The 27,931-nt window shown below is 42.9% G+C and overlaps 1 protein-coding gene across 5 annotated transcripts; it reads left to right on the plus strand.

Moving 5' to 3' along the window:
• On the plus strand, positions 1 to 26,706 carry fam151b (family with sequence similarity 151 member B). 5 transcript variants are annotated; one of them, XM_067982777.1, is made up of 6 exons: positions 1 to 73; positions 9,774 to 9,899; positions 11,474 to 11,639; positions 12,425 to 12,642; positions 18,510 to 18,645; positions 19,143 to 26,706. In XM_067982777.1, the coding sequence occupies exons 2-6, from the start codon at positions 9,881 to 9,883 to the stop codon at positions 19,306 to 19,308; spliced, it is 705 nt and encodes a 234-aa protein (XP_067838878.1). In that variant the 5' UTR covers positions 1 to 73; positions 9,774 to 9,880; the 3' UTR covers positions 19,309 to 26,706. The 5 variants fall into 5 exon arrangements, with proteins under 5 accessions (XP_067838878.1, XP_067838876.1, XP_067838880.1 ...); XM_067982775.1 differs by having other exon boundaries at positions 13 to 109; XM_067982778.1 differs by lacking the exon at positions 1 to 73 and adding an exon at positions 154 to 172.
• Positions 26,707 to 27,931: the final 1,225 nt, after the last annotated feature.

Below are 27,931 nucleotides of genomic sequence, written 5' to 3' on the forward strand. Positions count from 1 at the left end.
GGGTGAATGACATAGCCGCAGGTGCGCGCGCAGCCTGTTGTGTCAGCTGCGGTCCGTATCCTCGGCTCGGCGGGTGAGTCGGAGCTCATGATGAAAAGCCACAATCGGGGTAATGACCAGCCGACTTCGGCCGCGCCTCTCGACCTTGTGTTTTAAAGATCAGTGGCCGTTGGTAAAACCTCATCCTGCGGTGTCCCGGCCGGCCGGTGGGTGGGTGGGTGGCGGGGCCTCGATAACGTGCTGAGCAAACGGGCCGATCTCGTGTTACCAAGGTCTTGGAATTTAACTTCTGCAAAAACCCTGCAAAGGCTGGTCCCTCAGCATCTGAAAAGATTCGTTTACATTTAACGTGGAGACATTTAACCAGCGCTCAGATTTTGAGTCAGAACAGTTCACCTGTTATCTCCAGTGAGAATGATTGTCTAAAGTAATTGTTTTAGAAAAATACTCTGATTGCCAGACAAGAGAATTTTTCTTTCACCATATATTAATTCCTCATTTGCAAGAAGATGTAGGTAATAATATGATCGCTCAGAAGGAGGGGGAGGGTTCAGGTAAGGGTAAATTTATAAATTTAAAGTGAAAAGTCAAGGCTGGAGAGCAGAGTCGCGATTTGGGTTAAAAACAAGCAAAGTGTCAGGAAGGAACGGATAATTTAACAAAGGTAATAGGACATTAGTGACCAAGGACACATCATGGAAAAGTAGTAAAAAGTGGAAATTTAGTGTGCTATAATCTGATGCACGAAGCATTTGTAACAAGATAGATGAATTAATGGCACAAGCAGAGGTAAATGGGTTTGATCTAGTAGCTATTACTGTGACCTGCTTGCAGGTTGGGAACTAAATATTTCCGAATACTTGACTTTTAGAAAAGATAGGCAAAATGGAAAAGGAGGGGGAGTAGCCCTGATAATAAAGGATGAGATAAAGACGTTAGTGAGAAAGGATCTTAGCTCAGAAAATCAAGATGTAGAATCAGTATGGGTGGAGCTAGAAATAACAAATGGCAGAAAACATTGGTGGGAGTAGTTTATAGGACCCCCTAACAGTAGTTTTGGACAGAGTATAAATCAAGAAATTAGAGGAGCATGTAACAAGGGTAATGCAATAATTGTGGGGGACTTTAAACTTCGCATAGACTGGGCAAATTGGTAAAAGTAGTTTGGAGGATGTGTTCATGGAATGCATTTGAGACAGTTTTCTAGAATAATATGTCAAGGAACCAACTAGGGAACAGGCTATTTTAGATCTAGTATTGTGTAATGAGACATGGTTAATTAGTAATCTTATAGATAAGGATCTCCTGGGGTAGAGTGATTATAATATGATTGAATTTCATATTGAGTTTGAGAGTGATGTAGATAAGTCCGAAACTAGGGTCTTACATTTAAACAAAGCCAATTACATAGGTATGAGGGGTGAATTATTGGCTAAGGTAGATTGGGAAATTAAATTAAAAGATATGACGGTAGATAAGCAATGGTGAACATTTAAAGAAATAATTCATAATTCTCAATGAATATACATTCCCTTGAGGAATAAAAATTCCAAGGGGAAAGTGATCCAACCATGGCTAACTAGAGAAGTTAAGGATAGTGTTAGATTAAAAGAAGAAGCTTACAGTGTTGCCAAAAAGAGTAGTAAAGTCTGAGGCTAGGGAGGGTTTTTAGAAATCAGCAAAAGGTGACCAAGAAATTGATAGAGGGAGAAAATTGAATATAAGAGTAAACTAGCAAGAAATATTTTTTAAAAATTTTAAGAGCTTCTACAAGTATGTAAAAAAGAAGAGATTAGCGAATGTAAACATGGGCCCCTTTTAGAGGCAGAGACAGGAGAAATTATAATGGGGAATAAGGAAATGGCAGAGACGTTCAACAAGTATTTTGTATCTGTCTTCACAGTAGAAGACACACAAAACATACTGGAAATAGTGGGGAACCAAGGATCTAATGAAAGGGAGGAACTTAAAGTAATTAAGATTAGTAAAGAAAAAGTACTGGAGAAATTAATGGGACTAAAAACTGACATTCCCTGGACCTGATGTCCTATATCCTAAGGTTCTAAAAGACGTGGATGCATTGGTTTTGATCTTCCCTAGATTCTAGAACGGTCCCCGTGGATTAGAAGGTAGCAAATGTAACCCTGCTACTCAAGAAAGGAGGGAGAGAGAAAACGGGGAACTATAGGGCAGTTAGCCTGACATCATTAAAAGGGAAAATGCTAGAATCTATTATTAAGGACGTAGTAACAGGACACTTAGAAAATCAAAATATGATTAGGCGGAGTCAACACGGTTTTATGAAAGGGTAATTGTGTTTGACAAATCTATTAGAATTTTTTGAGGGTGTACTAGCACAGTAGATCCTCAATGATAGCGGAGTCCAGCACGTGGGTGCAAAAGACAAGGCTGAAGCGTTTGCAACCATCTTTAGCCAGAAGTGCCAAGTGGATGGTCTATCTCAGCCTCCTCCCGATATCCCCACCATCACAGAAGCCAGTCTTCTGCTGTTTCGATTCACTCCACGTGATATTAAGAAACGGCTGAGTGCACTGGATACAGCAAAGGCTATGGGCCCCGACAACATCCCAGCTGTAGTGCTGAAGACTTGTGCTCCAGAACTAGCCGCGCCTCTAGCCAAGCTGTTCCAGTACAGTTACAACACTGGCATCTACCCGACAATGTGGAAAATTGCACAGCTATGTCCTGTCCACAAAAAGGAGGACAAATCTAATCCGGCCAATTACCGCCCCATCAGTCTACACTCAATCATCAGCAAAGTGATGGAAGGTGTCTTCGACAGTGCTATCAAGCGGCATTTACTCACCAATAACCTGCTCACCGATGCTCAGTTTGGGTTCCACCAGGACCACTCGGCTCCAGACCTCATTACAGCCTTGATCCAAACATGGACAAAAGAGCTGAATTCCAGAGGTGAGGTGAGAGTGACTGCCCTCGACATCAAGGTAGCATTTGACCGAATGTGGCACCAAGGAGCCCTACTAAAATTGAAGTCAATGGGAATCGGGGAGAAATCTCTCCAGTGGCTGGAGGCATACCTAGCACAAAGAAAGATGGTAGTGGTTGTTGGAGGCCAATCATCTCAGTCCCAGGACATTGCTGCAGGAGTTCCTCAGGGCAGTGTCCTTGGCCCAACCATCTTCAGCTGCTTCATCAATGACCTTCCCTCCATCATAAGGTCAGAAAGGGGGATGTTCGCTGATGATTGCAGAGTGTTCAGTTTCATTCGCAACCCCTCAGATAATGAAGCAGTCCGAGCCCGCATGCAGCAAGACCTGGACAACATCCAGGCTTGGGCTGATAAGTGGCAAGCAACATTTGCGCCAGACAAGTGCCAGGCAATGACCATCTCCAACAAGAGAGTCTAACCGCCTCCCCTTGACATTCAACGGCATTACCATCACCGAATCCCCCACCACCAACTTCCTGAGGGTCACCGTTGACCAGAAACTTAACTGGACCAGCCATATAAATACTGTGACGACAAGAGCAGGTCAGAGGCTGGGTATTCTGCGGTGAGTGACTCACCTCCTGACCCCCCAAAGCCTTTCCACCATCTACAAGGCACAAGTCAGGAGTGTGATGGAATACTCTGCACTTGCCTGGATGAGTGCAGCTCCAACAACACACAAGAAGCTCGACACCATCCAGGACAAAGCAGCCCACTTGATTGGCACCCCATCCACCACCCTAAACATTCACTCCCTTCACCAACAGTGTGGCTGCAGTGTGTACCATCCACAGGATGCACTGCAGCAACTCACCAAGGCTTCTCTGACAGCACCTCCCAAACCCGCGACCTCCACCACCTAGAAGGACAAGAGCAGCAGGTACATGGGAACACCACCACCTGCACGTTCCCCTCCAAGTCACACACCATCCCAACTTGGAAATATATCGCTGTTCCTTCATCGTCGCTGGATCAAAATCCTGGAACTCCCTTCCTAACAGCACTGTGAGAGAACCTTCACCACATGGACTGCAGCGGTTCAAGAGGCACACCACCACCTTCTCAAGGGCAATTAGGGATGGGCAATAAATGCTGGCCTCGCCAGAGATGCCCACGTCCCATGAATGAATAAAAGATAAGGGGGAATCAGTGTATATAGTGTATTTGGATTTTCAAAAGGCATTCGATAAGATGCCACACGAGGTTGTTACACAAGATTAGGGCTAATGGGATTGGGGTAATATATAAGCATGGATTGAGGATTGGTTAATGGACAGAAAACACAGAGAATAGGAATAAACGGGTTGGCAGGTTGTAACTAGTGGGGTGCCGCAAGGATCGGTGCTGGGGCCTCAACTGTTTACAATCTATATCAATGACTTAGATGACGGGACCGAGTGTAATATATCCAGGTTTGCTAACGATACAAAGCTTGGTGGGAAAGTAAGCTGTGAGGAGGATTCAAAGAGGCTGCAAAGGGATTTAGACATGTTGAGAAGATAGAAGATGGAGTATAATGTGGGGAAATGTGAAATTATCCACTTTGGTAGGAAGAATAGAATAGCAGAAATTTTTGAAAAGGTGAGAGACAAAGAAATGTTGGTATTCAGAGGGATTTGGGTGTCCTTGTACACGAATCCCAGAAAGTTAACATGCAGGTACAGCAAGCAATTAAGAAGGCAAATGATAGGTTAGCCTTTATTGCAAGGGAGTTGGAGTATAAGAGTAAGGAGGTCTTGCTGCAATTATACAGAGCTCTGGTGAGACCACACCTGGAGTACTATGTACAGTTTGGTCTCCTTACCTAAGGAAGGATATACTTGTCTTAGCAGGGGTGCAACGAAAGTTCACTAGATTGATTCCTGGGATAAGAGGGTTGTCCAGTGAGGAGAAATTGAGTAGAATGGGCCTATATTCTCTGGAGTTTAGAAGAATGAGAGGTGATCTTATTGAAACGTATAAAACTCTTAGAGGGCTTGACAGCGTAACTGGTGAGTGGCTGTTTCCCCTGGATGGAGAGTCTAGGACTAGGGTTCTTAACCTCAAGGTAAAGGTTCGGCCATTTAGTACCGAGATGAAGAAAAATGTCTTCACTCAGAGGGTTATGAATCTTTGGCATTCTCTACCCCAGAGGGCTGTGGATGCTCAGTCGGTGAGTATATTCAAGACTGAGATCGATAGATTTTTGGACTCTAAGGGAATCAAGGCATATGGGGATAGAGCGGGAAAGTGGAGTTGAGGTAGAAGATCAGCCATGATCTTATTGAATGGCGGAGCAGGCTCGAGGGGCCGTATGGCCTACTTCTGCTCCTATTTCTTATGTTCTTATTCCTAGAGTCTAATGAGTTATCATTCATGAGGAATTGTGTGCTGTTTTTAAGATGGATATAAAAATATATATAAAATACTAAATGATATAGATAAGATAAATCCAGATTATTATTTCAAAGTACATAAAGCAAGCTAGAGAATAGAAATGTAAATTAATGAAAAGTAAACTTAGGTACTGGGTTAAAAAAAAATACTGAAAAAATAAGTGTTTGCTGTGAGCTACTAAGCTATATAATAAATTTAAAATGCAATTAGATGCCATGATAGGAGAGTTAATGTATGAAAGGGATCAACTTCAATGGCATTTTTTCATTCTCCCAGACTTTTTTAATGTTCTTATAAACCAAAAACTGTGGCTGTTTCTCTGATACTGACACATCTACCCAATTTGGGGTGTATTCTATTTCTGCAGATTTAACGCTTCCTATTTTATCCTTAAACACAATCAATAACAACTGATTCTTCACTTGTTTTACTAGTGAAATGCACAACACCAATTGCGGCGGTAATAATTTTGTGCCACGAGCCTAAATTAAGGCATTACTACTTATTTCCAAATATTTTGTGCTGAAATTTGTAATTTTCAGAGGTCGTCATATCATATCTTCTCACTGTTCCCTACCACAAGGCTGCACATGTCTTGGCATTACCATTGCGTTTTGAAGCATTATAGCATTACTGGACTCGGACAAGAGCTGGCAGCGGAGCAGATGGTCCACCATTTGCAGCTCATCACCACTGTACATCACTGAGTTACTGACATTGTAACCCCATTCCTGCATCATTACTTTCCAATGACCAGTGCCAATGCACAAGCAATTGAGGCATTGCCAGATTGACTACGGTTCAGAGGCTCCAAGTGGGAGATATTAGAGTTTGTGATAAAGGTGCCCAATTTACCATTTTAAAGAGTCACAAAGTGAGAGCTCTGATCATTTAATAAAAATAAATATGTTGGAATTTACTGACAAGCTACCCTTAGAATACTAAAGGCCCCTGACTATCAGCGATATCCCAACCTCTGACCAGGTGGAGGCTTTGTGGCCGCCGAAAGCTATTTTGGTGCTTAATTGGTCCAGATCTTTTTGAGCACTGTTCATCTCCCCTGTATTTCATAGAATCATGGAAATTGAGGCACAGAAGAGTTCCATTGCACTATGCCAGTGCTCACTTTTCAACTGCAGTTATTTACTTTAATCCCATTTTACTAGCCTCCAAATATATTTTTATTTTTTTCCTTTTTATATGTATTCAATTTCCTTTTAAAATGATATTATAGTTTGTGCCTCAGTAGCCACTTGTGTTATGGCATTCTAATTTCTAATAATGTTCTTTGTGGAAAAAAAAGTCTTCTCATCTCCCCCTGCATTCTCCTAGTCCTATTAAGTCTATGTGAAGCATTTTGGGATGTCCCGAGGATATGAAATATCATAGTATGTTACAGCACAGACGGAGACCGTTCGGCCCATCGTGCCTGTGCTAGCTCTTTGAAAGAGCCATCCAATTAGTCCCACTCTCCTGCTCTTTCCTTGTGGCCCTGTAAAATTTTTTCCTTCAAGTATTTATACAATTTCCTTTTGAAAGTTACTATTGAATTTGCTTCCACCACCCTTTCAGGCAGTGCATTCCAGATCATAACAAATCGCTGCATAAAAACTGTTCCCTCATGTTGCCTCTGGTTTTTTTGCCAATCACCTTAAATCTGTGTCCTCTGGTTACTGGCCCTTCTGCCACTGGAAATAATTTATCCATAATTACTCTATCAAAACCATTCATGATTTTGAACACCTCTATCAAATCTCCTCTTAACCTTCTCTGCTCCAAGGAGAACAACCCCAGCTTCTCCAGTCTCTCCACATAACTGAAGTCCCTCATCCCTGGTACCATTCTAGTAATCTCTTCTGCACCGTCTCTATGGCTTTGATATCCTTCCTAAAGTGTGGTGCCCCGAATTGAATACAATACTCCAGCTGAGGCCTAACCAGTGCTTTATAAAAGGTTTAGCATAACTTCCTTGCTTTTGTACTCTATGCCCTTATTAATAAAGCCCAGGATCCCATATGCTTTTTTAGCAGCCTCCTCAACTTGTCCTGCCACCTTCAAAGATTTGTGTACATACACCCCCAGGTCTCTGTTCCTGTGCCCCCTTTAAAATTGGACCATTTAGTTTAGAACATAAGAAATTGGAGCAGGAGTAGGCCAATCGGCCCCTCGAGCCTGCTCCGCCATTCAATAAGATCATGGCTGATCTGATCCCAACCACAAATCTAAAGAACACAAGAAGTCGGAGCAGGACCCGGCCACATAGCCCCTGGGCCCTCTCCGCCACCCACAGGGCATTGACCGATCCAAACTCAGCTTCATGTCCAATTTCCTGCCCGCTCCCCATAACCCCTAATTCCCTTTACTTCGAGGAAACTGTCTATTTCTGTTTTAAATTTATCTAATGATGTAGCTTCCACAGCTTCCTGGGGCAGCAAATTCCACAGACCTACCACCCTCTGAGTGAAGAAGTTTCTCCTCATCTCATCTCCTCATTCTTCCTACCAAAATGTAACACTTCACACTTCTCTGCGTTACATTCCAAGTGTCTGCCCGTTTCACCGGTCTGTTTATGTCCTCCTGATGTCAATTACTATCCTCCACATTATTTACTACATTCCTGAGTTTCGTGTCATCTGCAAACTTTGAAATTATGCCCTGAATACCCAAGTCCAGATCATTAATATATATAATACTGACCCCTGGGGAACACCACTGAATACTTCCCTCCAGTCTGAAAAATAACCGTTCACCACTACTCTGCTTTCTGTCCCGTGGCCAATCTTGTATCCACACTGCCACTGTCCCTTTAATCTCATGGGCTTTAATTTTGCTAACAAGTCTATTTTGTGGTACTTTATCAAATGCCTTTTGAAAATCCATATACACAACTTCAACCGCACTACCCTCATCAACGCTCTCCGTTACTTCATCAAAGAACTCAATCAAGTTAGTCAAACACAATTTCCCTTTAACAGACCCGTGCTGACTTTCATTTATTAGCCCGTACTTTTCCAAGTGCCAATTTATTTTGTCCTGGATTATTGTGTCTCAAAGTTTCCCCACCACCGATATTCGGCTGACTGGCCTGTAATTGGTGGGTTTACCTCTCTCCCCTATTTTGAACAGGGGTGTATAACATTTGCAATCCTCCTGTCCGCTGGCACCGCCCCCATATGTAAGGAGGATTGGAAGGTTGAGGCTAGAGCCTCCTCAATTTCTACCCTTACTTCCCTCAGTAACCTAGGATGCATTCCGTCTGGACTGGGTGACTTCTATTTTGAGCACTGCCAACCTTTTAAGTACCTCCTTTTCATCTATTTTATCCTATCTAATATCGCTACTACCTCCTCCTTTACTGCTACATTGGCAGCATCCTCTTTAGTGAAGACGAATGCAAAGTATTCATTTATTACCTCGGCCATACCCTCTGCCACCACAACAAGAGGGAGGCAAATAGCATAGATGCATTTAAGGGGAAGCTAGATAAGCACATGAGGGAGAAAGGAATAGAAGGGTATCCTGATTGGGTAGATGAAGTAGAGAGGGAGGAGGCTCATGTGGAGTATAAATGCCAGCATAGACCAGTTGGGCCGAATGGCCTGTTTCTGTGCTGTTGTTTTGTTGTAATTCAATATAAGATCCCCTTTTTTGCCCTTAATTGGCCCCACCCTTCCTTTGACTACCCTTTTTCTATTTATATGTTTATAAAAGACTTTTGGGTTCCCTTTTATGTAAGCCGCTAATCTATTCTCATACTCTCTCTTTGCCCCTCTTATTTCCTTTATAGATCTCCTCTGTACTTTCTGTATTTAGCTTGGTTCTCTACTGTATTATGAACCTTGCATTCATCATAAGCCTCCTTTTTCTGTTTTATTTTAATCTCTATATCTTTAGTCATCCAGGGAGCTCTAGCTTTGGATGTCCTTCCTTTCCCCCTCGTGGGACTGTGTCTACTGTGTATCTGAACCATCTTCTTGAAGGCCTCCCATTGTTCAATTACTGTTTTGCCTGCCAATTTTTGATTCCAATCCACCTGGGCAAGATCCCCTTTTAAACTCATTGAAATTAGCCCTCCTCCAGTTAAGTATTTTTACGCTTGATTATTCCTTGTCCTTTTCCATAACTATTCTAAACTTTATGAAATTACGATCACTGTTCCCCAAATGCTCCCCCACTGAAACATGCTCCACTTGCCACACTTCATTCCCCAGAACTAGATCCGGCACTGTTTCCTGTTGGGCTGGAAACGCACTGATCAAGAAAGTTCTCTTGTATATATTTCAGGAATTCCTCCCCCTCTTTGCCCTTTACACTGTTACTATTCCAGTCTATATTGGGATAATTGTAGTCCCCCATTGCAAATGCAAATGTTTTTTCTTTCTAATTAATTTGTCATATAGTAAAATAAAGCTTTTTTGTTGGTTAGGTGGTGGTGGAGAAAATGCAGTGGAGTACTTTCTTAACCAAAGAAGAATCCATTCAAAAGATGCTGTGGAAATCATCTGGAGTCATGCCGCCAACAGAAAAGCACAAATGAAAGAAGCATTGAACAGTAAGATACCATCAGACACGCAGAGAAAAATGATATTGGTATATTACGTAATTCTTCTGCCACAGAGGGTAAAGGCACCTCATGGTGTACCAATCGGTTCAATTCTTTGCTGCTCTCATCTCTGCTGGGCAACATTTGGGACTGTCCATTTGGTCCCAACAACCTTTGGGCAACAGATGGTGCGGTCCAGAGATACTCATAAATCTTCCTGGCGGTTTGACAATTGAAATTGATAACAACTATGGTAACTCATGTAAATGGGTGAAAGTCAGGGAGTAGATGGATGAATAAAAATAGAACTTTGTTCTTGAAGTCAAAATTCAAATTCATCACAAAAAACTTTAAAACCTTGATACTTGTATGAAAAGGCAGAATGTCAGTTCAATAAAACAGCAAAAAGTTCAAACAGAACAGTTTTAGGACATCATTATCTTTCAAAGGGGAATATCTTATTACAGTATCAGTGACAAAATGTTCAAAGAAATATTTTTTCTCCCAATTTAATGTTTTCATAGCTATTTTCAGACTATTGTAACTGAGAAATACACTTACTGTTAGTGCTTTCAATCACAGCTGAAATATTTGTAAGGAAGTTACAATAGCAATACAATACACTGACTTTGTATTTAGATAAGTGCAGCTGATCTGATTACTAGGTTTAGTGGCAAACTGGTTTGACCAAACCTCTGTGCGATCTTTTGTAACACTGGATTATGTATCCTCCTAACTATAACACTGGAAAAATGTGCACACCTTAATTTATACTGAAGTAAATACATCCCGACATTAAGGTATCATTCCTTCTGTAATTCCTTATTAGGGGAAAGCAAAAGAAAGATTTTGAGTTGCTCCATATTGTAGATGCTATTTGTTTTACACAGTACTCAGGAATATGTTGGTTATAATTTAGATAGAGCACTTTCCCACTACTTCAAAAAAAAAACTAGAATGTTCCTGATGATTATAATACCATTTTTGAAAAACCTTAAATGGAAACTTATGTTGGTGCACCTGCAAATTATCTTGCAATTTGTTATTCCTAAATATAACAGAATGATTTACAATCAGCTTGATGAATGTGCACTGATTATATCATCACAAAATGTCCTCCTGGCTGTTAATATCCACCACTGTACTCAAAGATGTCAAAAAAATACAAAGCACAGAATCAATTCACCAGTGCTGTATATATAAAAAAGCAAATACATGGGAGTTATTATCAAGCGGGAATATCATCTAGGAGTTTAAATCATAATTATAAATTTTGACAGTTAGACACCTTACAAGTCATCCGAGAGAGCCCCAGATCACCTGTGCAGGAACCCAACTCCTGATATTGCAAGCAAACCTCCTGGGTTCACTGCACCAGACAGAACAATGGAGCAGTGTAGTCGGGAGATTTCCTTGTAACACTGGCAACCAGCAGCCTGGACTGCTGTAATAGCCTCCGTGGCAGACTTGTAAGGTATAAGTTTATGATGTTACTTAAATGTCTTAATGAGATTTGTGCCTTGCAATCAGTACTGGGTATCTACTACTAATAGATGCATATATTTTTAAAAATTCACACACAGGTGACGCGCATATGATTGAAGCAGATGTTCTTTTTGGGAGCCAGGGGTCACATGAAGGGCAGCCAATCATGGCCCATCCTCCTGAAACTGACAGTGACAACACATTGCATAATTGGTTGAATGAGGTGCTGCAATCAGACAAAGGCATCAAGCTTGATTTTAAAAGGTACAACCACTAAAACATTTATCATTTTTAGAAACAGTTAATTTTTGACGATAACTTATCAGTTAGCCCTCTTCCATCCAATTCAACAGAAGGCAGCTTTGAATGGCCATATTTACTCAAGATGATGTTGAACTGTATTTGTATTGAAAATACTTGTGTTGTGATCAGTTAATATCACCTGATTTCCAAAAACAATGCATTTCCGAATTACATTTTCTATTCAGGGTAATAATGGTCATCTACTCATGGATAAGAAACTTACCGATAGATGAAAAGTAAAAAACAACTCAGGGCCTGTATATTTAGGACAATAAGACAGAGCACACATACAGTTTCTGCATTTGTAGTTTATTGTGGTTAGCGATGACCACCCAGTACTAAGCCATTATTTTCTTTTTAAAAAAATCAAGTTATTGTTCCATGGCATAATTAAGTTTCTATGAAATTAATTTTAAGTGAACTTTAAAAAAAATTCAGCTGGTCTCCAGTGGCATTGCTCACTAGTGTAGCTATCCTGTCCCATCAAGGCCACTGCTTAGGTACTTCCTATGGGGAAATAATGTCAGTAGGTCTTGAGGTCAGTAAGAGAATAATTATTTACGTACATTTCTTCAGATTGATTCCTCTCCTTATGGAAGGGTATGTATTCTCTTCCATTTCATCTCCTAGATAGGAGCCATAAGCAATGTGTGTTGTGTCAGAGTTTGTGGCATTACTGTGAACAGCTGCTGTGCCTGGTGAAATTACTTTATTTGTATTAAAATTAAATTCTTTGTCATTGGTAGTTTATCAGCCGTGGAACCCTCTATGAAAATGTTAGTATCAATGAAGGATCATCTTACACGACCGGTTTGGATCAATGCAGATATTCTTCCTGGACCAAATGGAAGCGGTACTGCAACGATTCCAAATGAATTTTTACACACAGTGACTTCATACTTACCAGATGTAACACTGTCTCTGGGATGGACAACCAATTGGTTGGTTAACCAAACAAATAATGGTAAGGCTACTAAAATGTAATAAAAATAATTTGATGCATAATAAATCTATTTATTAATCCTATGTACTTGTTTTGTTTATCTGCTTATGTATGTACATATCCACCATGAATGCAATATGGAGCTAAAGTGTTTCAGAGAAATGAGTTGAAGGCTGCTCTGTGTGTGATATCTTTGATGTTCAGCTCTATACTTTATAGATAATGTGAGTCAAATACCACACGATTCAGCTTCAGATTGTTATAATTTGTCTAAAATGGTCATGCTTTTTTTTTAACATTGCGAAACCTAGAAGAAGGGAAAGGTTTACAGAACAGGACACTACTGAGATTGAAAAGAATAGGAGCGAAGACTAGATAAATCAAGAAGCAGTGGTTAGATGATGCTAAGATGGATTTTAAATGCTATGAATAAAGGGAATTAAGGAGCTTAATAGTTTTTCAAATCTAGGGAGAGCGCAGATCCCATATTTGGTTACATTGAACTGTGACCTGTTAATCATGATTATTTAGGAAAGGACTACAGATCACAAACCCACTCAAGTCCACATACAACTCGGATTATGCTGAGAGACTCTGCCGCCGTACCTCTCGCACACTCCGCAACCATCTCATACACCAACTCTACAGCAGACGCCACAACCTCGAAACTAAGATAGAGTCCATACTCTCAACCTGTACTCAGGACACAGCAGACCAGCTACGAGATACCGCCAGACAGACGAGGCAACGGAACTACGCTGCCTACATGAAAACCAAGAGCAGGAAGCTTGAGAAACTCGGCATCACCACCAGCATCGACCAAGCTTCCCCTGGTACCACGGTTGCAACCACAGGGAAGTCTATCGTCAATTTGTCCGACCACACTCTTCAACCAGACGAAATCGAAGTTCTCAGCCGAGGGCTCAATTTCTGCCCCACTACCAAAATGGACCCCACTAGTCTCGCGGCAGACACAGAGGAATTCATCAGGAGAATGAGGCTCCGGGAATTCTACCACAAACCACAAAATTTCAGCAGCGAACCCAATGAGACAATCAACGATCCGGAACAGCAGACAGAGGGATCCGCGATACAGCAACCGAAGAGGAAAGAGTCTCACTGGACTCCTCCAGAGGGTCGCTGCCCTCAGCTTGACATGTATGCTCAAGCTGTCAGGAAATGCGTCTATGCCAGATTCATCAGCCGCACTCGGAAGACTGTCCAGAATGTCACCCAAGCACAACGCAACGCCATCAAAGCTCTCAAGACCAACCGCAACATCGTCATCAAACCAGCGGACAAAGGAGGAGCCATCGTCATACAGAACAGAACGGACTATTGCAAAGAAGCATACCGACAACTGGACAACCAGGAACACTACAGACGGTTACCCGCAGACCCGACCAAAGAACACACCCATCAGCTCAACAAACTGATCAAGACCTTCGATCCAGACCTTCAAAACATCCTACGCACTCTCATCCCACGTACTCCCCGCGTGGGAGACTTCTACTGCCTCCCAAAGATACACAAAGCCAACACACCCGGACGTCCTATCGTATCAGGCAATGGAACCCTGTGTGAGAACCTCTCTGGATACATTGAGGGCATCCTGAAACCCATCGTGCAGGGAATCCCCAGCTTCTGTCGCGACACTACAGACTTTCTACAAAAACTCAGTACCCACGGACCTGTTGAACCAGGAACACATCTCACCACGATGGACGTCTCGGCACTATACACCAGTATCCCCCACGATGACGGCATCGCTGCGACAGCATCAATACTCAACACCAACAACAGCCAATCTCCAGACGCCATCCTACAACTCATCCGCTTCATCCTGGATCACAATGTCTTCACCTTCAATAACCAGTTCTTTACCCAAACACATGGAACAGCCATGGGGACCAAATTCGCACCCCAATACGCCAACATTTTCATGCACAAGTTCGAGCAGGACTTCTTCACTGCACAGGACCTCCAACCAACACTATACACCAGATACATCGACGACATTTTCTTTCTATGGACCCACGGTGAGGAATCACTAAAGAGACTACACGATAACATCAACAAGTTCCATCCCACCATCAAGCTCACCATGGACTACTCCTCAGAATCAGTTTCTTTCTTGGACACACGAATCTCCATCAAAGACGGGCACCTCAGCACCTCACTCTACCGCAAGCCCACGGACAATCTCACAATGCTCCACTTTTCCAGCTTCCACCCTAACCACGTCAAAGAGGCCATCCCCTATGGACAGGCCCTGCGAATACACAGGGTCTGCTCAGACGAGGAGGAACGCGATGGACACCAACAGACGCTGAAAGACGCCCTAGTAAGAACGGGATATGATGCTCGACTCATCGATCGACAGTTCCGACGGGCCACAGCGAAAAATCGCGTAGACCTCCTCAGAAGACTAACACGGGACGCAACCAACAGAGTACCCTTCGTCGTCCAGTACTTCCCCGGAGCGGAGAAACTATGCCATGTTCTCCGCAGCCTTCAACATGTCATCAATGATGACGAACACCTCGCTATGGCCATCCCCACACCTCCACTACTCGCCTTTAAACAGCCACTCAACCTCAAACAAACCATCGTTCGCAGCAAATTACCCAGCCTTCAGGAGAATAGCGTCCACGACACCACACAACCCTGCCACGGTAACCTCTGCAAGACATGCCAGATCATCGACACAGATACCACCATCACACGAGAGGACACCACCCACCAGGTGCACGGTTCATACTCCTGTGACTCGGCCAACGTTGTCTACCTCATACGTTGCAGGAAAGGATGCCCCAGAGCATGGTACATTGGCGAGACCATGCAGACGCTGCGACAACGGATGAACGGACACCGCGCAACAATCGCCAAACAGGAGGGTTCTCTCCCTGTCGGGGAACACTTCAGCAGTCATGGACATTCAGCCACCGACCTTCGGGTAAACATACTCCAAGGCGGCCTTCGAGACACACGACAACGCAAAATCGTCGAGCAGAAATTAATAGCCAAGTTCCGCACCCATGAGGACGGCCTCAACCGGGATCTTGGGTTCATGTCACACTACACGTAACCCCACCAGCGAACAAATGTTATCTGTTTTTAATATAACGGGTCATTGACTGTCTTCGTTCTGTGTCTCTTTTTTTTTGGGGGGTTGTATATTCAGTGGCCTTTTAGATGACACCTTTCTGTCTGCTCACTGTGATTGCCTTGGCAATGGGCAGTAATCACCAGGCTTTGTTATGTGATCTTAAAATGCGAAGGATTCGAAATTGTCATTTCCACACCGCCTGAGGAAGGGGAAAGCCCCCGAAAGCTTGTGGGATTAAAAATAAAATCGTTGGACTATAACTTGGTGTTGTAAAATTGTTTACAATTGTTAACCCCAGTCCATCACCGGCATCTCCACATCATGATTATTTATGTGTAAGTTCTGTGATCACTATAAACCTTCCGTCCCACCAACCAAAAGGTATTCATAGTCCAGTTCCCAGCAGACACTTGCCCATACCTTCAGACTTGACCAGTTAGCGCAATTTCACCAGCTTAACGTGCGCACACTCTGAGGGTAGAGAATGTGGGAATGTAAAACAGATGCAGCAGGAATACAGCTGAGGCAACAACAACAACTTGCATTTATATAGCGCCTTTAACGCAATAAAACTTCCCAAGGCACTTCACAGGAGTGATTTTCAAACAAAATTTGACATCGAGCCACATAAGGAGATATTAGGACGGGTGACCAAAATCTTGGTCAAAGTGGTTTTAAGGAGCATCTTAAAGGAGGAGAGAGAGGTGGCGAGGTTTAGAGAGGGAATTCTAGAGCTTAGGGCCTAGGCAGCTGAAGGCGTGGCCGCCAACAACAACAATTTGCATTTATATAGTGCCTTTAACATAGTAAAACATCCTGTAGGGTTTTTAACACTTTAGGGTAAAAAAGGTAAGAATCACCCGAGACTGAAACACTTTAGAATGGTTTTAAACACTAAATAATGTTATTGACATTAAGACGCATAATTTTTCCAGATAAAGATGTCATACAACCTTATCTGGGGAGCGCAACTCGAAACTCAGAATGATCAGCTCTTCTGTTTTGGGAGATGAGGGGGTTAATTTTGTGACGACAACTGCTTCTTGTGATCTCCAAAAAATCACTGTACGCCTGTGTTTTTATATCTTTTATTTCTAAATCTGTTACTGGGCAGAACAAACATATATGGACTTGTTTTTTCCCCTTTCTTTCAATTGCTTTCTCACTGTTTCAGCAGAAAGCTGGCTTTTGTTATTCACTGCTTATCTGTCGCTGTTCTTGTTTATCTCTGATTGTTAGCAGCCAATGTCCTTCAAAACTACAGCCTTTCTCATTGCAGTTTGGAGCAATAACAAGCCCATGATACTTATCGAACTTGGTCAAGTTTAACAATCATGCTTTCTGATTTTGAGTAAGTTTAACATAGACCTTTGCTTCATTGGTGTTTCAATACAAACGATCCGTTCCTTGGTAGGCTGTCAATACCAAATTAGTCTACCTGTATTTTTGTCTCAATTGTATTGACTGCACATGAATTATCCTTCATTCACTGTTCATACTTTAAATCCATCATGCTCTTTTACCAAGTAATCACCCTGCTAATTCAGGCTTTCAAGTCCATTTCGTTAGCCATCTCTTGGTTCCCGGGCGAGCATCGTCTTGACAGTTCCTGCTCCATTGGCCTTACTTAGTCTTCCTTAAAAGAGCAGGCACCAAAAAGTCCAAAATCCTTCAGTCCGGGCGCTTCACTAGAGTGTAATCAGACAAAAAATGGACACCGAGCCAAAGGACAGTTGGCCAAAGAGGTAGGTATTAAGGAGCGTCTAAAGGAAGAGAGAGAGGCAGAGAGGTTTAGGGAGGGAATTCCAGAGCTTAGGGCCTTGACGGCTGATGGCACAGCTGCCAGTGATGGGGCGCAGTAAGCGGGGGATGCACAAGAGGCTATGTTGAAGGAACGCAAAGTTCTCGAAGGGTTGTAGGGCTAGAGGAGTTTGAAAGGTTAATGTTGGGGGTTACTGTATATTGAACATTATTCTACAGCATTTGATCATTGGGAGTACAAGGGTGTTTATTGATATACGTACTGTGGGGAGGGAGAATATCGAACCTGTTGTGTCAATCTATTTGGTTTAATATGTCACTTTTGTGTGTTTAAGTGGGGTTGTAATTGGTCTTATTCTTTCTGATCATAAATTTCACTTTTAACATTTCTGATATTGATAGTTTTGATGTTTGTCATTGTTAATATCTTCTGTTAAAGAGAATGGCCATAACTTGTATACAATTGACAGGTCTTCAGGACTGTCCTTTTGTGTTTTGAAACATTTCAAAATAAATTAAAAGCTCTACCCATTATTACGAGATGGTTCAAATTGTATACGTAGATAAGTGTGTAAATCTATCCATACTTCTTGCTATCTGTCTTCAGTATCTAGATACCATCCAATCTCTATGAGTAGCAAAAAACATTAACATTTGATTATATATCTATCTATATTAAAAGTCTTGGATCTGTGCACACTTCCCTTCAACTTTTTTTCATTATAAATTCCTATGTCCACTTTTATAATGGAAACTGCCTATGTAAACTTGTCCTGCTATAATTACCTACCCTCCAATGAATGTGTTGCAGCACCACTACTGATGGGAGCACGTAATTACAGCATGACATTTTTCTCCACCACAGGGCGCTGAGGCCCTACTCTTGTCGTCCAGTCGTGTTTTATTTTCTCAAAATTCTGTAATTATGTTACATTTCCCAAATCATCTTGTGGAAACATACAAGTAATTTAAAAACAAAAAACAGCATCTTTAAAAATGGACTTAACTTTGCATACAGGCTACACATGGGAGATGGTAAAGGAGATGGAGCAAATTTGTCGGAGACTCTGGCAGCCAGTAACATTCCCGGTTAGAGCGACACTGGTTCGACCATCCTGGCCACAGCTGCTTTGGTTGCTGAAGCAGTCAGAAAGGTAAAAGGACTCTTCAGGCAAAGTAAATTCTAGATGTCTCTTTCAGCGGATGGCTCGTTTTGCATGAAAACTACCCTTGGCTGTAGTCAACAGGGCACTTGACCGTGTCTTTGCTCTTTACAGATGCTAATGGGCCTGCTCTGTAATTACAGTATTTTCTGTCTCTGTTTCAAATTTCCAACATTTTCAGTTTTTAAATTTTTATTTGTAGTTAAGTTCTAGGCCTGTTCGAAAATGTGATGGGAAAATCGAAACAAAGAACAGAAGTATTGATTTTTAACCCATTGAGGGTGATACAGACAGAACAATACATACAGTGGTGATAGAGACGATCAAATCCATGCAACACAGACTCCAGATGAATAAATTCTGTATTGAGTCACTTCCTATCAAGTCTGTTCTATTCCTTTTATTTTGATTGTACACTGTATTTTGTTGACTGTCTAACCCTGCCTGTAATATGTCTATTCTGATTGAGTAATCTTGTTTTAATGCAGGTACAGTCTGACTGTGTGGACAGGAAGAGAAGATTTGTACACTGTTGAAGATATGCTGTATATCAGGGAGAACTTTGACAAGTCAAGGATCTACTACGATCTTTTTGAACCTCAAAACAGTGAATTAAGGCAGGCAGTAAACATGAAAATCACAGACCAGATATAGCATTATGCTACCTTAGTGTTGTTGATGAATACACCAGAGTTTTAAATTATAAAGTTTTCACCGATTGTTCTGAAAGTGAAAATAGCCAAGATGGGCTCACTGATTGCTGTTAGAAGGTGCACATGTGTAGACATCAAATAAGGACACAATCAAGCATGGCTGTGATCCTCCCCACAGTTGAATAGCCAGTTTGCAAACATTATTTAGGCTCACCCGTGGAGAATGGCCACGTGCGCCATGTATCGGAGACCTGCCAACACATGAGGTGTCAGCCGTAGCTCAGTTGCTAGCACTCTTGCCTCTGAGTCAGATTGTTGCAGGTTCAAGCCCCACTCCAGAGACTTGAGCACATAATCCAGACTGACACTTCAGTGCAGTACTGAGAGAGTGCTGCACTGTCGGAGGTGCCGCCCTTCGGATGAGACGTTAAATCAAGGCCCCATCTGCCCTATCAGGTGGACATAAAAGATCCTGTGGCACTATTCGAAGAAGAGCAAGGGAGTTCTCCCCAGTGTCCTGGACAATATTTATCCCTCAACCAACATCACTAAAAACAGATTATCTGGTCATTCATAGAATCATAAAATATTTACGGACAGAAGGAGGCCATTCAGCCCATTGTGTCCGCGCAGGCTGAGAAATGAGCCATCCAGTCTAATCCCACTTTCCCGCATTTGGTCCATAGCCCTACAGGTCACTGCTCTTCAGGTGCACATCCAGGTATTTTTTAAATGAGTTGAGGGTTTCTGCCTCTGCTACCCTTTCAGGCAGTGAGTTCCAGACCCCCACCATCCTCTGGGTGAAAACATTTTTCCTCATTTCCACTCTAATCCTTCTACCAATCACTTTAAATCTATGCCCCCTGGTTATTGACCCCTCCGCTAAGGGAAATAGGTCCTTCTATCCACTCTATCTAGGCCCCTCATAATTTTGAACACATCAATCAAATCAAATCACCCCTCACCTTCCTCTGTTCCAAGGAAAACAACGCCAGCCTTTTCCAATCTGTCATCATAGCTAAAATTCTGCAGTCCTGGCAACATCCTCGTAAATCTCCTCTGCACCCTCTCTAGTGCAATTACATCTTTCCTGTAATGTGGTGACCAGAACTGTGCACAGTACTCAAGCTGTGGCCTAACTAGTGTTTTATACAGTTCCAGCATAACATCCCTGCATTTATATTCTATGCCTCGGCTAATAAAGGAAAGCATTCCATATGCCACCTTAACCACCTGGTCTATCTGTCCTGCTACCTTCAGGGATCTGTGGACATGCACTCCAAGGTCCCTTTGTTCCTCTACACCTTTTTTTTTCATTCGTTCATGGGATGTGGGCGTTGCTGGCAAGGCCGGCATTTATTGCCCATCCCTAATTGCCCTTGAGAAGGTGGTGGTGAGCCGCCTTCTTGAACCACTGCAGTCCGTGTGGTGAAGGTTCTCCCACAGTGCTGTTAGGAAGGGAGTTCCAGGATTTTGACCCAGTGACGATGAAGGAACGGCAATATATTTCCAAGTCGGGATTGTGTGTGACTTCGAGGGGAACGTGCAGGTGATGTTGTTCCCATGTGCCTGCTGCTCTTGTCCTTCTAGGTGATAGGGGTCGCGGGTTTGGGAGGTGCTGTCGAAGTAGCCTTGGTGAGTTGCTGCAGTGCATCCTGTGGATGGTACACGCTGCAGCCACAGTGCGCCGGTGGTGAAGGGAGTGAATGTTTAGGGTGGTGGATGGGGTGCCAATCAAGCGGGCTGCTTTGTCCTGGATGGTGTTGAGCTTCTTGAGTGTTGTTGGAGCTGCACTCATCCAGGCAAGTGGAGAGTATTCCATCACAAGCCGTTGTTCCTTGTAGATGGTGGAAAGGCTTTGGGGAGTCAGGAGGTGAGTCACTCGCCGCAGAATACCCAGCCTCTGACCTGCTCTCGTAGCCACAGTATTTATGTGGCTGGTCCAGTCAAGTTTCTGGTCAATGGTGACCCCCAGGATGTTGATGGTGGGGGATTTGGCGATGGTAATGCCGTTGAATGTCAAGGGGAGGTGGTTAGACTCTCTCTTGTTGGAGATGGTCATTGCCTGGCAATAGTCTGGCGCGAATGTTACTTGCCACTTATCAGCCCAAGCCTGGATCTTGTCCAGGTCTTGCTGCATGCGGGCTCGGACTGCTTCATTATCTGAGGGGTTGCGAATGGAACTGAACACTGTGCAATCATCAGCGAACATCCCCATTTCTGACCTTATGATGGAGGGAAGGTCATTGATGAAGCAACTGAAGATGGTTGGGCCTAGGACACTGCCCTGAGGAACTCCTGCAGCAATGCCCTGGGGCTGAGATGATTGGCCTCCAACAACCACTTCAATCTTCCATCCATTGGAGAGTTTTCCCCCTGATTCCCATTGACTTCAATTTTACTAGGGCTCCTTGGTGCCACACTCGGTCAAATGCTGCCTTGATGTCAAGGGCAATCACTCTCACCTCACATCTGGAATTCAGCTCTTTTGTCCATGTTTGCACCAAGGCTGTAATGAGGTCTGGAGCCGAGTGGTCCTGGCGGAACCCAAACTGAGCATCGGTGAGCAGGTTATTGGTGAATAAGTGCCGCTTCATAGCACTGTCGACGACACCTTCCATCACTTTGCTGATGATTGAGAGTAGACTGATGGGGCGGTAATTGGCCGGATTGGATTTGTCCTTTTTGTGGACAGGACATAGCTGTGCAATTTTCCACATTGTTGGGTAGATGCCAGTGTTGTAGCTGTACTGGAACAGCTTGGCTAGAGGCGCAGCTAGTTCTGGAGCACAAGTCTTCAGCACTACAGCTGGGATGTTGTCGGAGCCCATAGCCTTTGCTGTATCCAGTGCACTCAGCCATTTCTTGATATCACGTGGAGTGAATCGAATTGGCTGAAGACTGCTGTGACTCCCACAACTATCTGGTTTACAGCTGGATAATGTGCATCCTTTAATTTTTATTGACATTGGTTGAGATTTTGAAGAGAAACGTACATTAAATTAATAAAAATATTCTCTGTTTTGCTGGGAGGTGACGATATGCAATAAGTGGTCTTAAACTAATTCAGTTGTCTGCATCTTCCAGCATTTTTTAAAGTATGAATGATCCTTGGAGATATGGTACTGACTTGCTGAAACAAAGCATAATCAGATACAGTATCTTGCAGCTCTAAATGTCACTGCACATCAATGGGTTGCATAAATATTTCAGTGCTACTATCCTTACTGTCTGGCCCCTTTTGAAATCCTGTAGCATAAAAGACTGCTCCTTAGCTGCTCTAAAAGTGGGTTGGTTGGTTTGCCTGTTACTTCAGAACAATACTAGAATTTGCATCACAAATGGTGGAAAAATTGGAGGGTCAGCAACCTGGACCTCCCTTTACCCACTTCTAGCAACGTTGGCAAAAGCTTAAGAAAAAGTTGTCTGCTCTTCTCAGCCGGCAACAGATTCAAAAACATAGGAGAGTCTGAAAGGGAAGGAGTAGGAACAAATTGCTCTGAGTGGACTGTAGTGCTTATTATCAAAGTTTGACTGGTGTAGGACATAAACTGCTTTGGCGATAGATATTAAATATAAATGGGTTTATTTCTAGTTCTAACTTATTTTCTGATCACTGCTGCAACTGGCTGTATCAAATCAGAGAATTTTACACCACAAAATGGGGTTATTCATCCCATCGTGCCCATGCTGGTTCTGAAAAGGTTTTGCACAGTCCCATTCCCCTGTTCTTTCCTAATTTTTGATGGAACTATAAACAAACGTTAAATGAACTCTAGAACAACATAGCACTGAGACTGGCTGAGGACACTCATGTGAAACATCTCCTCATGATGTAGAGAAATGGTCAATTGTATCAACAAAATTAATTATTTTAACTAAAATAATAAATTTTTAATTAAAATAAATATACCCCAGAGCCATGAGTTGCAGTAATTGTGGCAATGAAGCAAAAAATGCAGAATAATTCTTGAGCACTTAGTGTACTGTTGTTGAGTACTTTCCCTCACAAATGAACATCCAGAATTCACCAGTTGCAGCAAGATCCCATAATTATTGAACCAAATCAAGCTAAGAATCTTGTTTTTGCCACCGCACTGGAATGGCCCTTATCAAAGTCACACATGACATTCTGTGTAACTGTGACGATGGTAAACTATCCCTCCTCATCCTTCTCAACCTGTCTGCAGCCTTTGACATGGTTGACCACACTGTTCTCCTCCAATGCCTCTCCGTTATCCCACTGGGTGGGACTGCGTTCGCCTGGGTCCATTCTTATCTATTCAGTCGTAGCCAGAGAATCACCTGCAGTGGCTTCTCTTCCCATTCCCACATCATTACCTCTGGAGTCCCCCAAGGATCTATCCTTGGCCCCGTCCTATTTCTCATCTACATGCTGCCCCTCGGTGACATCATCCAAAAACACAATGTCTGATTCCACATGTGTGTTGACGAGACCCAGCTCTACCTCACCACCACCTCCCTTCACCCCTCCACTGCCTCTGATTTGTCACGTTGCTTGTCCGAAATCCAGTATTGGACGAGCAGAAATTTCCTCCAATTAAATATTGGGAAGACCGAAGCCATTGTCTTTGGTCCCCGCCACAAACTCCGTTCCCTAGCCACCAACTCCATCCCTCTCCCTGACCACTGAGGCTGAACCAGACTGTTCACAACCTTGGCATCCTATTTGACCCTGAGCTGAGCTTCTGACCCCATATCCTCTCCATCACCACTTCCACCTCCATAACATTGCCCGTCTCCGCCCCCGCCTCAGCTTATCTGCTGCTGAAACCCTCATCTATACCTTTGTTACCTCCAGACTCGACTATTCTAATGCTCTCCTGGTTGGCCTCCCACCTTGCACCCTCCGTAAACTTGAGCTCATTCAAAACTCTGCTATCTGTATCCTAACTCGCACCAAGTCTTGTTCACCCATCACCCCTGTGCTCGCTGACCTACATTGCCTCATGGTCCAGTAACGCCTTGATTTTAAAATTCTCATCCTTGTTTTCAAATCCCTCCATGGCCTCACCCCTCCCTATCTCTATAACCTCCTCCGGCCTTACAACCCTCCGAGATCTCTGCGCTCCTCCAATTCTGGCCTCTTGCGCACCCCCAATTTTCTTCGCTGCACCATTGGCGGCCATGCCTTCCACCGCCTAGGCCCTAAGCTTTGGAATTCCCTCCCTAAACCTCTCCGTCTTTCTCCTCCTTTAAGTCACTCTTTAAAATGGCTGCATATAGTGACACTACTATGTCCAGCCAGAATGGAGATGATTGGGTAATTCCCCTGTCAATCACACCTGGAGACAGCATTGCTGTAAGTAACTGGGATAGATTTTACACATATAATTTGTATGTAACTTCCACTCACTGCATTTTGCTGGAGAAATCACCTTGCTTTTATCGGGAGAAGGTGCTGCAGTTTTGGTCATGAGTTCTATTTGCTGTATTTTGTAGAGACTCTTTTTAAATAGACTGTAGACTGTTTGCTGTAGTGCGCTGTTAAAACAGACTCTGCTGAGTAAATAGACTTTTGTTTGCCATAAAATGCGCTGTTTGCTGTGAGTCCTCCCGTAAGTCCTTTCTCACTTCCAACTCTTCGGCTAACACAGTGCAATTCATTGGCTAACACAGTGGTGTCAATAGACACTCTGCCTTAAAACCTACCTGTTTGAACAAACTTTTGGTCACCTGTCCTAATATCTCCTATGTGGCTCAGTGTCAAATTTTTGTTTGAAAACACTCCTGTGAAGTGCCTCGGGATGTTTTACTATGTTAAAGGTGCTATATAAATGCAAGTTGTTGTTGTTGATGGGTATGGTTCCATGAGCACCAGTTACCCAAGTGGTCATTATTCATCTGTGCTCCCTGTCAACCAATGTTGGCAGTAAATTTGACGATGGAAAACATAACAGCGTTGACCACAGTTCACCTAAGAGAAGATGCTCAGTAAGATTAATTTGACAGCCAGGACCATAAAATATACACAGAGCTTGCAACCTAACCACACCCTCTTCTGCATGTATTAGGAATGTCCAGCATTGCAACTGCATAGGACTGTGGCAACATATGGGACCATACATACTGACACCTATTGCTCTTCTATAATGTCAATATTTAGCCCTTATCCTAAGCATCCTTTAAATGATTGAAGTTCATCGGGTTCATTGGAATTTAAAAAAAAAAAAATTCGTTCACGGGATGTGGGCGTCGCTGGCAAGGCCAGCATTTATTGCCCATCCCTAATTGCCCTCGAGAAGGTGGTGGTGAGCCGCCTTCTTGAACCGCTGCAGTCCGTGTGGTGACGGTTCTCCCACAGTGCTGTTAGGAAGGGAGTTCCAGGATTTTGACCCAGCGACAATGAAGGAACGGCGATATATTTCCAAGTCGGGATGGTGTGTGACTTGGAGGGGAACGTGCTGGTGGTGTTGTTCCCATGCACCTGCTGCTCTTGTCCTTCTAGGTGGTAGAGGTCGCGGGTTTGGGAGGTGCTGTCGAAGAAGCCTTGGCGAGTTGCTGCAGTGCATCCTGTGGATGGTGCACACTGCGGCCACAGTGCGCCGGTGGTGAAGGGAGTGAATGTTTAGGGTGGTGGAAGGGGTGCCAATCAAGTGGGCTGCTTTATCTTGGATGGTGTCGAGCTTCTTGAGTGTTGTTGGAGCTGCACTCATCCAGGCAAGTGGAGAGTATTCCATCACACTCCTGACTTGTGCCTTGTAGATGGTGGAAAGGCTTTGGGGAGTCAGGAGGTGAGTCACTCGCCGCAGAATGCTCAGCCTCTGACCTGCTCTCGTAGCCACAGTATTTATATGGCTGGTCCAGTTCAGTTTCTGGTCAATGGTGACCCCCAGGATGTTGATGGTGGGGGATTCGGCGATGGTAATGCCGTTGAATGTCAAGGGGAGGTGGTTAGACTATAGAAGTATAGTAAAATCCTTATGATGGTTTCTCATCTGTTGTCTCAATCAAAGATGGCTGATCATTGCCTTTGACCTATTCTTTGGCAAGAACATGATGTATCTGGAAATACTGATAAAAATCACCACCTTCAAAGTGAAACTGATTCTACAAAGCCTCAGATGACCAGATGTCCTTTAACAAACACCTGTGCAATGCTTTTTCAGCCCTTATCTCACCAGCCCAGGGAACCCCACCTTGCCAATGCATAAAGGTGCAATGCCATACATTCTTTAAACAATTTCATTTTTTAATAATCCAACACCTGTTCTGCAATTTCAGGTGTATTTTCAGAATGTGTATGTGGAGTCTAATGCAGAGCCATGATTGGATTGGATAAAAGGTACGCCTGTAATATACTGCTTTTCCTGGAAATGCCAAAGGTACTGCCTATGGGAAGGCACTATACCACGAATAAAATTTGACTGTGACTCAGTACTGAAGTCATGGAGTCTTGGACTTTGCATCATCATACATCAATGTGGACTGAAAACAAACACAATAATAGCTGTGAGATAATTTTGCAAAATCTACTCAATTATGCTAGTCACACCTCATATATAAAAAAGCCTATTCTTATTCACCTTATAAGTGTAAACAATTTTACAACACCAAGTTATAGTCCAGCAATTTTATTTTAAATTCACAAGCTTTCGGAGGCTTCCTCCTTCGTCAGGTGAACGATGTGAAAATGAAATCCTCGAAATGAAATAGCATTTATAATTCACAAATTCACATTATAAATGCGATTTCATTTCGAGGATTTCATTTTCACATCGTTCACCTGACGAAGGAGGAAGCCTCCGAAAGCTTGTGAATTTAAAATAAAATTGCTGGACTATAACTTGGTGTTGTAAAATTGTTTACACTTATAAGGTGAATAAGAATAGGCTTTTTTATATATGAGGTGTGACTAGCATAATTGAGTAGATTTTGCAAAATTATCTCACAGCTATTATTGTTTACAATTGTCAACCCCAGTCCATCACCGGCATCTCCACATCACCTTATAAGGACAGAGCACTTGTGATTTGCATGATAAAGTATAAAGAATGAAACACGCAACTTGATAACTCAGAGTTTGGAGTTCAAATTTGACACAATTCCTCATACAGTGACTTCATCTCAAACATGCCACTAAGGAAAAGTTCCAAGCAGAGGTTAGATACTCCGCAAGAGAAAGTCCTTCTCATGTCTAGTTTTGGAGCAGCACTGAGCAGGTCAGCTGTCTACTTTCTCAGTCAGTATGCAGCATGTGGTGAACAGAAAAAAGATGAGAAAATATAGATTGCTACAAATAAATCTGCTAAATCAGTTAGATTTGGACAGGAAATTTAATCTCACCTCAAGATAGTGCTTTCTGGGATGCAAGAAATATAAAATCGGACCTGGCACAGTGTAAAATCAAGAATATGTATGAAATATTGGTCCAGTAAACCCTTTTTTGGTTGGAATAAATCAAACCTGGGATCACCTATGATCAATGACAATTTCAAACAAGTGTTAACGTATTGCTTAACACCTGCTGCATAATCTCTCCCTGAAGTTACTCGCCCATAATTGTATAGTTGGTATCAAAAATGTTAGTCTTCATCAGTCCTTTTTGCATTTAATAATAGTTTTTGGAATATTTACAAGACCAACTGTGAGATTACAGTTTA

This window comes from Heptranchias perlo, chromosome 4, assembly GCF_035084215.1.
Source record: "Heptranchias perlo isolate sHepPer1 chromosome 4, sHepPer1.hap1, whole genome shotgun sequence".
Lineage (NCBI taxonomy): Eukaryota > Metazoa > Chordata > Chondrichthyes > Hexanchiformes > Hexanchidae > Heptranchias > Heptranchias perlo.

Excerpts from the sequence above, each read along its gene's own strand:
- fam151b (XM_067982775.1), top strand. The coding sequence starts at position 88 with ATGATGAAAAGCCACAATCGGG. Across the intron at positions 9,900-11,473 it reads AATGAAAGAAGCATTGAACA|GTGACGCGCATATGATTGAA; the intron begins GTAAGATACCAT and ends ATTCACACACAG. Across the intron at positions 18,646-19,142 it reads TTGCTGAAGCAGTCAGAAAG|GTACAGTCTGACTGTGTGGA; the intron begins GTAAAAGGACTC and ends GTTTTAATGCAG.